The 12,527-nt window shown below is 40.7% G+C and overlaps 1 protein-coding gene across 2 annotated transcripts in view; it reads right to left on the reverse strand.

Annotated features, from left to right (window-relative positions):
* Positions 1-12,527, reverse strand: part of LOC125904062 (spectrin beta chain, non-erythrocytic 1) — a 166,887-nt gene that overhangs the window by 90,559 nt on the left and 63,801 nt on the right. Inside the window, exon 1 of one of the 2 annotated variants that reach the window (XM_049601302.1) lies at positions 6,440-7,488. The exons of the other annotated variant lie outside the window; for it this stretch is intronic. Coding sequence (XP_049457259.1) covers positions 6,440-6,689 — 250 coding nt within the window. The 5' untranslated portion in view covers positions 6,690-7,488. Of the gene's footprint in view, positions 1-6,439; positions 7,489-12,527 lie in introns of those variants that run through there. 2 annotated transcript variants of the gene reach the window in all.

The following is a 12,527-nucleotide window of genomic DNA, read 5'->3' on the forward strand; positions in this document are numbered from 1 at the left end:
GGATGGGTCAATCAAACTCTGGACTTTCACCCAGGAGCCCGCTGCATCGGTCCCGTGTGATTTTAACTCTTTGAACCTGGAGCGACATCACTTTTCTTCATGCTGCTTTCAGAAGCCTTTCACAAGTATTTAAAACTTTGAACCCTCTCTGAGCAAACTGATAGGATTTCTTTCAAAAACATGGGGAAAAAGGCAATGAGCAACTTGGTCAGAAAAGTCCTGCAAACTGCAAAACAAATAATAGATTTAAAAAATTATATTAAAAGAAAAAACTCAGTAAAAAGGAATAAAAGCTAAGGAAAACTATATTCATAATAATAACTATTACTATTACATTTTAAAATGTAAAAGAATTATTTGAATTTTTAAGCACTCCTTCCAGGTCATTTCCTTGGTTGTATGTTTTTAACTTTCTTTATTTTATTTATTTATTTTTTTTTAACTTTTTGTTATTACTTCTTTTCTTGTTTTTAATTTTCTCTTTTTACTAATTTCTTGCTAAATTTCTGGGTCATTTCTTCTTGCGTTCCTTATTGCCATCTTCTCATGTTTTTAAAAGAAATCAAGACAATTTGCTCAGGTTTCAAAAAGGTTAAACCAAACGGTGGTATTTTTTTTTTTTTTTGTTAACCTAACCCTGAAGAAATGGAAACGGTTTTACCTATGTTCATTTTATAAAAAAATATTTTATGCATGTAATGAGCATAAACTGAACATTTCCAATGAGAACGAAAGTGTAATTTGAAAAGACACAATGCATGTAGCAAGCGTAAATTGACAAGCCATCCGTGAACGTCCAAAACTGATGCAGGAGGGTACCTAGTGCATCATGTTTTGATGTGTATGTCCACTGAAGAAGCGGCAGTATTTGAGGGGTTGGGGCAGGAACATGTTGGTCCATCCATCCCTCCCCTCTTTCTAATCAATCCATTCAGGCATCCACCAATCAGCTGATCTATCAATCCATGCATCCTTGTGTCTACCTGAAAATCTTTCTATGGATCAACTGATCAATAATTTCTGGTAAATTTAGTCCAGACTAACAGATTTCTTACTCTAAGTTACCAGCATACGAGTAAAGAAAACACTCCATCGCTGTTCTCCTGAGTAATTAACCCCGACATCAGTCAGCATCTAACAGACTCTGTGTAAAAATCTCCCATGAGTGATTTCAGAAGGCAATTTGATGACTTGCTTTCCTCTATAATTGCTTGATTTCTAACAGGGGACGATCACTCAATACTAATGAGAAGGAGGCGCTGCTCCTCAGCTCCCCTCCGTCTCCTCCCTCTCACATCTGGAGCCCTCTGCAGTGCAATAATCACCCAGTGCTCCCATATTCATCACCCCGCTGGGAACTGAACCAGCGTCCTCTTAGGATGTGAGGCGCTGCTCCGAACCACCTGAGCCACACATGAGACGACACATGAATTTATATCCTGTCAACGCGTTGCAACTGCCCTCATAAAACCAACTCCCAGACCTATTTATCTGTCTGAAGGTGATCTAATCTGAGAAGTTAAAGAGTTTCAAGGGACCGTTTCGTAAGAGCCAGTGAAGGTTTGTTGAAGAACATCTTTACTGTCTCCGAGTCCTGATGGTAGCTTGACGAAACCTTTGTGGACGCTTCAGGCAACAAATCTTAGAACGACTTGCACAGAAGCACAAAAAAGCTGACCTGTGACACACTGTAAACAAACCTGCTCCTCCAAAGCTGTCATGTTTGTCAGCTGACACAAGTTTTAACACAGTATTTCTTAAAACAATATCACAACTGAGGCTGAAGAGGCCCCTCAGATAAGACTTCTGATAAGTTCATGAAAGGGAAACACTATAGCAGCCATCTATAGCACTAATATGATGAACCCTGACCACAGTAACTAGAAGTTTTGAGTCAGTTAAAGATGTTTGACACTCATCTACGAAGCTTTATCACATCAACAAGCCTCTGAATAGTTCTTCTTATTATTTATCCTTTATTTAACCAGAAAGGTCCCATTGACATACAATATCTCTTCCGCTGGGGAGTCTTGGTCTAGATGGGCAGCAAAATTTAAAGTTTCAAATCAAGAATAAAGGTGGACAAATAAGGTCACAAAAAACATCAAAACACACCGATACAAAACATCTAGGAATCAGGAGCTAAAAATAATTATGCAAATAATGGTACCATCAGAGAAATGTCACTGTTCAGGAAAAAATGATTTCAAAAGACTTTTAAACGTATAAAGAGAGGGTACAGTTTCCAAGTTCAGTATGCCTTGCATCTAATTTCAAGCTTATGATGCATGAAAGGAAAGGGCAGATAGTCAAGTCCAGATAATCTCTCATAAACTTTGTCTAAAATCCAATAAACACTGGACACAGACAGATATACCCTAAAAGTAGAAGTCCATCCAGACTCCTAGGTATTAGCTGTTTTGCGCAGTGGTGTAGTGCGCCTTGATTGACTGGCGGTTTTGCTGGTTCACTTACGTTAGCCTCAGGGCATGTAGTATTCACAAAATATTTCACCTTCAACTTGCAAAGCTGGTTACTAGATTAATGAATCCACAATGCACCTAAACACTGACTTCATTGAAGACGAACTCTAGGTAACTCCAGTGTATGTGCAATGTGCACTGTCCAGGTGCCGCACTGAGCTTTATCAAAGACCTTCAAGAATCAATTTTTGAAATCTGTGAATCGAATTCCGAGTCAAAAAGCATTGCCTTTCTCACAAATATTAGTGTTTGGAGTAAACTGGGCATATAGATTGAGTTTATTATGCATGTTTTGCCACTTTTGTCAATTTGTCTGTCGATTTTTGGATGCTTTTCTTCCAGTGCTCTACATTATAGCTGTGTTTGCGTGTATAAGATGAGGAAGTATGCACATTTAAATAAAAGTTCCAGAGCAAACAGTCGACTCTGTCTTACGTTTGGTGCAAAGTCCAGTGGATGTTGATCTTAGAAAGAAATGCTAAGCACTTGTGTAAACTAGTGTGTATTAATTTAATCTCAAAACAAGCCAGCAGCAACAGAGAGAAGTATCTGATCCATCAGCTGCATTGCCTTTCTCATGTGAGTTTATTTTTACTCCCAGTTCCTATCAAAAGTTTGTATTTTTGTCCACTACAAAGAACAACAGCTGTCGGACAGTTTGGATTCATATTGGTTTTCAGTAGGGACATGTTTCCACAGAAGACAAAAGTGGCAAAACATGCATAATAAACTCAATCTATATGCCCAGTTTACTCCAAACACTAATATTTGTGGCTAAATCACTGCTTCTATTTAAAGATTGACAAAACATCAACAGTTTACTGGGCAAGTTCTGACCTGAATCTTCATTAAGCTATATTTTGGCATATTCAAGAAAAAATGCAATTTGAAATATACTAGGTTTATCAATGGCTGGAAGTACATTACAGCAAAGACAAGGGAACTCTAAGGCCGTCTTCCTTCCCTTCTGAAGTCTGTCTGTTTACAACTGCAGAACAATTAAACCAACCCACATCTCAGCACTAAAACTTTATGATTCTTGAAAGATAAGAGAGATAATCCACCCTTCTCTAAACAACGCACACACTCAAAGTCAAAACGTCTTTGATAAAAACTTTGATGACACCATGCAAGACTTTTTTTTTTTTAATCCTCTGACAATGTCTGGGAAGGAACTTTTCAACTGAAGGACCTTGAGGTGCAACTTGGCTTTCACTGGATCATAAAAAGATAAGGTCAATATATGAACCTGAAAAAGGCAGTAACACAGTGTATCACGTATCAGAACACCAGAGGTCTTCACAATCAGAAACATTTTCAGGGAATACTCGCTTCGGCTCATCTTCTCTTTTCAAAACCAAACACCATCTCAGAGCCTCATTGTGTTTCCTGAATCCAACAGCTCTGAGCTAACAGCGCCACACACCACCTGCAGCGACCACCTCCCCCTGGCCTCCAGCCAGTGAGCTACTTTTTGATACAAGGGAACAGCACTGAAGTATTCTGGGCATCAGCACATTGATGAGGCTGCAATCGGTAAACCGGCTCCATTAGCCTTCAGCTAAATTCAGCCTGCTGATAATTTTACACTCAAGTGTTTCTCCGCAGTATTAAAACCTTTTATTGATGAAGAACATCCATTGGTGAGCTTTTGATAGCGTCCTCTTTAATGTGAAGCGTAAAACAGCTCAATCTGAAAGTTATTGGCCAAAACAGATGAGCTAGGACGATGTCTGTCTGTGAGTATTACTTATAAACTCCAATCATCATCTCTAATTACAAGAATTTAAAATGTTTTCTCAACGATGTGTTTCCTAACAATGTGACACAGATTGAAAGTGATACAAAACATGAAACAGTCATAACTCCTTTGACACATCCTCTGTTGATACTGTAAGTACTACAGTATGTGTTTGTACTTGTTGGTCATGAGTTGCAAAGCTAGAAATCATTTGAACTTAACTTGAGTTCAAGTTTAAGAAAGAGAAACAACTTTTTGGACAAAGAAGAAGGAAAAGAAATAAACTCCGACATATTCAAAGTCTGAAACTGTCGACTTTTGGATGCTTTTCTTCCAGTGCTCTACATTATAGCTGTGTTTGCGTGTATAAGATGAGGAAGTCTCTAAAACGTTGGTCCTACATCGCACAGTGAGAAAGGTTCAAGGGTGGCCGTTGTCATGGTCTTGAAATCGAAGACATTGTACATCGTAGCATGTGATTCAGTAGGCGCTGTCATCGTACAGTCTGCATACATCAAACCTGATGTCGTACCCAAGTTTATTAGATCCATGTCGCTCAGTGTGGCTGCACTAAACTTATACGGTTGCTGAAATCGGTAGGAGGCCGAATTAAACAGATCGTGAGGACGCCTGGGACAAAGTTTTGATTTCGAGATTTTGTTGGTTGTTGTGTAATCAGAGTGTGGAGTGTGGAGACAAAACCAAGTCCAGCTGCGTTCGATTCAATTGCCTTGAGATAGTGTGGAGACATTCTTGACAGAGTTGCAGCATTTCTTTGAGACTAATGGTCAGATTGTTTTGATGAATGCAGTCACACAAATGGATCTGGTGCCTGTCAAAGAGCAAAGTGAATCATTGTCTAGAAATGAATAACCCACTCCCTGTTAATAAAATATGAAAAATGACTAACTACTTGGACATCTCTCAGCCAACACCCTGTTGACTGATTGTGCGAGTAATTGACTAAGAAGAGGACGCACTGAAGGCGAAGGATCGCTGGTCATATCACAACTATCTGAAAGAATCTGGGCGTGAGAGCTGACTGAGAAACATTCACGTCATCTTTCGACAGCTCCCTGCTGCTCAGCGAGGCGCTGAATACCCAGCAGCCCTGGTGCAGCTGATCAGCTTTATCAGTGTATGAATGAAAGGCAGGGTGGGGCTCTGATACAGTGAGAGTTTACTGAGATAAAGTAAGAACTGCTGATTCATGAACACACACTGTTGCACTGCAGTGATTTACTGTTGATAAACCTGTGACCATCGCATTCCTGCTTTTGCATTAAAAGAAACTGAACTTAAAAAAGATAAAGTTATGTGGCGTAGAAAGTTCACGAGATTTAAGTAGAGTTTTGTGTCTTTCTGAATTTATAACATTATATTCAATTTTGTTGCATTGATATCAATGCAGCATAATATCACGATATTTTGTGTGGCAATATTTTATCGATACAGTGACGAAGTATCAATTTCATTTATTGAATAAATTATGAATATTCCAAATACAAATTAAACTTTTGGTAGCCTACAAGAATAATAAAATCAATTGCTTTTTCAGTCCACTAGATACTTGTTACTGCAATATAAAGGATTGAAATAAGATAAACAGACTTTAAAACTTTATCTTATTAGATACAAACAGATGTAGATAAAGTTTGTCCTTATTTTTCAGTTGGAAAAAGGTAATAAATCACAATATGTCATCACAATACATTTAAGATCGCGATAATATTGTATCGTATCGTGACAATATCGTGTTGAGGCCCTCTTGTGATTCCCACCCCTACTGTCTACTGGCTCAAGAGGAGATCAAATCTAAGTGTTTCAGACTTTTTTGTGTTCTGTATAAAGCTGCTCTCCTGCTGCTGTTTGTCTGCAACTTTTATATTTGTCATTAAGTTACTTTCTCTGCTGATTTTCTCTAGAAATCTATTTGCACCTTTTGAGTTCCAGGGTTGTGCAACAGTTTAAAAAGCTGCTGTTGCTCTCATCTGGCTCGTTAACTCTGAACTCCCTGAAGATATTTCTGAGAATTCAAGCTCTTTCCACTGTTTCTCCCCTTTGCAATCACTTTGTCTGGATTAGACGAGCAAATAAATGCTTCCAAGTGTAAGACGAGTTGCAACACAACTTAACAAAACCACCTGGAGTTCTTTCTTCACGTGTTCCTCTATGGGACATTTTCACAGACTTCAGAGGTGAGCTCTCTTCTTACCTTGAAGTTGTTTAAACCTCCCTTCCAGCTGGTTGTAGTTGAATGCAGCCTGGCCTGAGAATCCGGGGCCAGGGCTGGGCCCCCTGATGGGGCTGAGGCTGGGGCTCGTACCCCGGCCAGGGCTTGTGGGGTGAGATGGGCCAGGGCCACCCGACGATGGGGACAGAGGGCCAGCATAGTCCAAAGTCGGGGACAGATGGCCAGGGGAGAGAGGGCCGGGGAGACCGCTGGTGGCGCTCTGAAGCTCCATGATGAAACTCCAGAGAGGACGGTGAAATATTTAGATGAGACAAGTCCACAGAGACATCGAGGAGAGACTCAGCGGAGAAATTACAGGAGTTTCCAGTTGATTCAGATTGTCTTCAAGTGAAGAACCCAGAGTTTGAGCTTCTGTGCAACAGTGTGCAGCTCGAGTTTCAACAGGATGAACGTCCCTGCAGCAGTGTAAAGCTTGAGTTGAGTTTCCAACAGTTTTCAAGAGATTAAATCAAGTTTCCAGATGAAAAAATGAGCTCTCAAGTCAACAAAGTCATCAGAAATGACTTACACCTGAGTTTGAAATGCACCACAGCTTCTGATACTGTAGAGAAATAATCCCACATTCAGCTGTAATCTCAACAGAGAGAGGAAGACTCACGATTCTTCTCTTCCTGAACACTTCCAAGACAGCAGACAGGGCGATGGAGGACAAGAGACACAGGAGATGAACTGCACAGTCCCTCTATCTCTCTCTCAGTGTTTCACCAGCGTGGAATCAGAAATCGCTGGCTCAGCAGACGCACCGTGTTGGCGACGGCGGTGGCAGCATCATGCTTCTGTTTTCTCTCCATCCATCCATCTGTCAGTGCCTTCTGATATCACACCTTCCCTTCATTCAGGAATCCACCCATCCTCCGCCTGAGGAACCAGCACAATGAAGAGGAGAAGGAGGAGGAGGAACAGAGAGCACTGCAGTGAGAGGAAGTGGAGTGAGAAGAGATGGAGGGAGGTGGAGAATGAAAGCGTGGGTTTGTCCTCCTGTGTGCAGCAGCAGCAGCAGCAGCAGCAGCGGTGGCAGCGGCGGCTCTCAGACACTGAAAACACCTTTCAGACAGAGGGAGAGTCGAGGGGGGAGGGCCCGCCAGCAGGGGCAGCTACTCCTCCCAGTGACCAATCACAGCCCTGTCTCTTAATGGTGATGTCATTGACTCTTTAGCATAAGGGGCGGAGTGGGAGGAGGGTTGAGGAAGAAAAGCAAACAGAAGGAGAGAGAGCCGAAGTGATTCTGTTCATACTGAGGATTAAATTAGAATATTATTCCTATTTAAAGGTGTTTACAAAAGATTTATATCAGGTAAAGATTAAACCTGCAGAAGGTGAAGAGAGCCACACAACATATTTTGAAGATTGAAGATAAAAAAAATACAGATATGTACAGACGAGAGCACGTGTGCAGGGTTCTCATTCAATTTAATTAATTTAAAAATAATTAACGGGTAATGATGCTATTTAATTTGTTTTCTTTTATACTTTTTCCGTCATTTTACACAAGAAAATCGAGCCTGAAATGCCTGATTTCATAGCAGCTTTTCTAAGCGATTGCGATGCATGTTTTTAAGGCTTTTTTTTTTGGCAAGGAAATTGTGGGATCAAGTGAAAATTGCAAAAACATTTCTCATTTCGGCAGCTTATTATTATGAGCATTCAGTATTTCCCACAGAATTAGGATCTATTTGTGATGGTAGGGGTTGAATAGATACAGCACTGAAGGACCATCTCCGTGCGCCGCTCTCTCTGTCCGGATAGCACGAGATAACACAGCAGCAGCAGCAGCAGCAGCAGCAGCTAACATCAAGCACCAAGCCGTTACACAGTCCCAACAATCTCACACCGACACCAAAACGGCTCGACTCTGTCGTCACTGACAGACGATCAGATTCATTTCTTAATTATCAAAAATCTAATCAACACTGTACTGCTCTGTCATGAGTGTTCACTGCTCCAGTTAAGTGTTTGCAGCAGTACTGCAGTCACAGTTACATTAGTAGACTAGTAACAGGCGTGTGTCTGACATATGTGCCAGGCACAGAGCTCACACTCCTGCAGCAGTAGTCTCATGATAAACAGAGAGAGAGAGAGAAATAGAGGTGCTGACTGGATCAATACATTGCACGCAGCTCTACAATGAAATGAAGTTTTATCTTTTTTAAATAGTCAAATTTGTGGTGAAGTTGCAGTGATTGGACAAAATTGCAAGGTTGCGCAGAATTTTTGAGGATTGGCTGAATTTCCCTTAATTGCACCAATCACACAGTCCTGACGGGGGGCTGTCCTTTCAGGTTTGAAAGTCTCTAAAATCTGAATTTTCATCTTTCTAACAGCCAGAAAATGGCTACAAAACTCCAAAACCTGAGTGAAATTAACAACTCATAATGTCTTTATGTGCTTAGTTACAGCCAAATATAAAGGATCTATATGATGAGCATCAAGTTAGTAAACTGGCGACGGTATAGTTCAGATTTTTATTTATACATATTGTACACAAACCTATGTGCATAAACCTGTTTTAACATGGGGACATTTTATTTTACTGCACTTAAAGACTGTTTGCATGTTGTTTGAATAATTCTATAATGTGACTGAGATGTTGCTGCAGGCTCTGCTGTGAGTGAAGCCAGTGTGCTGACGTTATCTACAGTTGCTGTTTTATTGAACAAATATGAATAACCTGCACACAAGGAGAAGACATCACATGAAAATACTGATTCTGCTTTCTCTAATTCATCCTGACACTGTGGTGATACTGCTTCTTCAAGGCAATAAAGTTAATAGATCCAACTGTGTGTGCAGAGAGGACAAGTCGTACCAAGAACAGGAAACAGGGTGGAGTGTGTGCGCGGGCTCATCGCTCACACACAGACGTCCAAACATCCTGAGAATATCTGAGCTCTAATATTAGAGCCTGTTATGGAGATGTTCTTCCTGTCTGAGCCCTGCCGACACTTCCTGTTTGATCCCACTGTCCATCAACAACACACTCACACACACACACATATACACACAAGACATGACCACCCACAAACCTGCAGCTTCGCAGGAACCTGCAGGAAAACACTTCAGGTTTGGGATGAAGGTGGAGACGCAGGAAAAATCAGGGTAGTAAAGAGAAACCTGAGTGGAGGAGAATCAGCTTCACTTCCTGTATAAGTGACCGACACACATGCGATAGCAAGGAGGGGAAAGTTCAGAGGTCACGACGACACAGAGACAATACGTGGAACAAATATTCATGTGATCCTGAAATAACTGCAGATGACGGAAAACACGTGTTCGAGAAATGAGGAAGAGATTTGATGATTCATAATCGTCTTGAGCCAAAGACCAAGAGTCATGGAACTGAAACTTTCAGTCAAATAATCTTTTAAAAGCATGAAAATGAACTCCAACTCCACATTCACAAACATCACAAGCAGGTGGTGATGGTGAGGAGGTCAAAGGTCAAAGGAGTATGTAGAAGCATTTTTTTCTTCTTCACATCTTCCATCCAAGTTTTGAGATAAAACGCTGAGGTTTTCCTTCACTGAATTAAAGTCACCGACCTTCACTTTCTGAATCGCAAACATGACATCTGACCTTCTGATTAAAAAGGGTGCCAACTCCACCCAAAGTCTGTTTCACTTTACTCACAAACTAGAGCTCTGAAGTCAATTATTCACAGATAAAGTGAGAGCAAAGGTCATATAGACAACCAGGAGAAACACCGAACATCTGAGGCCGACTTCCTCTGATTCTTTCCTGATGTGACTCCAGTTTTTAAGACTTGATTTGAGGCAGTTTTAAAGCTGCGTATAAAACCTGAACACTCTCATGGCACTGAAAGAAAAACACATGGTATCTGTGATCGAAATTCTAAAATCAATGTCCACTTACTAGGTTTTTACAGGGTTTTAAAACAAATCCCTTGGTCTTCTTCAGCAAATAGACGTTGCTCAGGTGTCATCAACTGTAAGCACATAACTGCGGTCATGTTCTATGGTCTTTGACACCAGGCATCCCTGATACCTGATTGAGCTGTGTTTGCTAAAGAAGGCCATGAAATACGACTGAAAGTTACTAAAAAAAGCTAGTAAGTGAACCTTGACTTTAAAATATCTTATCACAAACAAAATGAGTATTTCAGTTAAACATTTGAGGCTGTTTCTAAATGATATTCTACACCCCCAAATTAAGAAACACTTTCAATTAACACATTTATATACAATATTCGTGTAATGTGGCACATTCATATCAAGGTATATAAAGGTATTCTCCTACGTTTTTGTGTCTTGGTGAGTTGTGGGAATCAACATATTTTAAAACTGGTCCAGTTTTGAGGGAGACGGCTGCAGACAGCAGCGGTGAAACAGGCTGCAATGTAACAACTCGGGGCATGTAACATCAATTCACGTCGACTAAAAGTGTTTGTTTTTGCCACTGACAGGCTCAGACTGTTCTTCTACTTTTATTATTGTTAAAAACAAATCATTCAAAGTCGACAGAAACAAAATAACAACAACAGAAACCATCTTGGTTTATCTTTCCACTGTTTCAACAATCACCAGCTCAATAAACCTTCAATTAATCCAGTTAGATGTGAGAATATGCTGACTCTATACACACTTAAATGGAGTATGGTGACTTTGGCAATGACAACTTTGGAGCTATTTCCCACAGTTATTTATTAGTGGCGGCCCGCCACAGTTAAAAGATCTGCCACCACAAACAGATTTGCTATTTTTGGAGCTGGACCTTTCATCAAGGGGGCCAAATGGGAATATATATAAACTGCGGTTATTTCTAGCACCACACTGTCAGAGCACACTCAGTCCAGAGACGGAGCAGCAGAACGTCAGGCGCATTTAAAGGGAAACTTCACTCTTCATTCTGCTGGGTCTAAAAGTTTGCATTTACTTCTGTCACCCATCGATCTGATCAACTGTGAACGACTTGACACATCAATTATCCAACCCGCAAGTCACAAACTGCTGAGGAAAAAAGAACTCAAGGGGAGCTCCGCCTGCGCTGCATTCATGGACCCACAGAAACCTCAAACTTCGAGATCGGACACACTGTTGGAAACAGTGTTTTGTTTTTTTTTAAAAAAAGATCTTTACCAAAATGGTCTATCTCTGTAGGGATCCATTCCATAGTGTTGTCAGAAATTTATAACAATAATCTGAGCCTGTCAATGGCAAAAGAAAGCATTTTTGTGGACGTAGATTAACGATCCACATATGCCCCGCGTGTTAATATTGCATCCCGTTTTGCCACTGCTGGCTGCGGTGCTCTTGATACTGGAACGGTTTAAAAAAAAATGTTATATGCCTTAATCATTTAGACACAAAAACATGGGAAAATGGTTAAAAAAATACCAAAGTTACCCTTTAATATTTTCTTAAAAACCTTCAATCTGGTTCGGATGGTTCATGCACGTTAAGATTGCATCATTCTGTCTTTCAGATTACAGACTATACTTTTGTTTTTTGTTGGCATTATCTGAAAATAAAAGAACTAAATATAAACTAAATATACTAATGTAAATCAGACATATAAATAAAATATCTTAAGATTAAATGTCGTATCAACAGCAGCACATTAAGAAACCTAAAGTTAGGGGTCACTGGAGTCAGACTGCAGTTGCTGCCCAAAATTTAAAAGGCATCTTGATTTGTTAAAAATGAAAAGCAGAACTGGCTTTGGCTCCCAAATCAGGCAGCCATCAGTCCAGAGGTCAAAGGTCAGAGGTCACAGCAAACATACAACAGATGGACCAACTATTTCTGCAGCTCTTTATGTTCTGTTGATAATCTGTACATAACAACACATTCTGTCCTTCTTCTGCATGAGTGTCACGCCGTGTCTCCTCCCGTCATCTGGCTTCCTCGTGGCTCGGGCCCTCAGGACGGCCCCCGCCAACGAACCAAACGCACCATTCATTCAGCCGGAGCAGAGTCAGACTGCCAACACAGCTCACAGTGGACGCCTCGGGGACCGAACGCTTCCTGACACACTGCCAGTTCACTTTTTTTTTTTACTGGGTGGCAAGCTGCAGCTGAGACATGTTCCTTCT

The sequence above is a fragment of the Epinephelus fuscoguttatus genome, linkage group LG16 (assembly GCF_011397635.1).
Source record: "Epinephelus fuscoguttatus linkage group LG16, E.fuscoguttatus.final_Chr_v1".
NCBI classification, from domain to species: Eukaryota; Metazoa; Chordata; class Actinopteri; order Perciformes; family Serranidae; genus Epinephelus; species Epinephelus fuscoguttatus.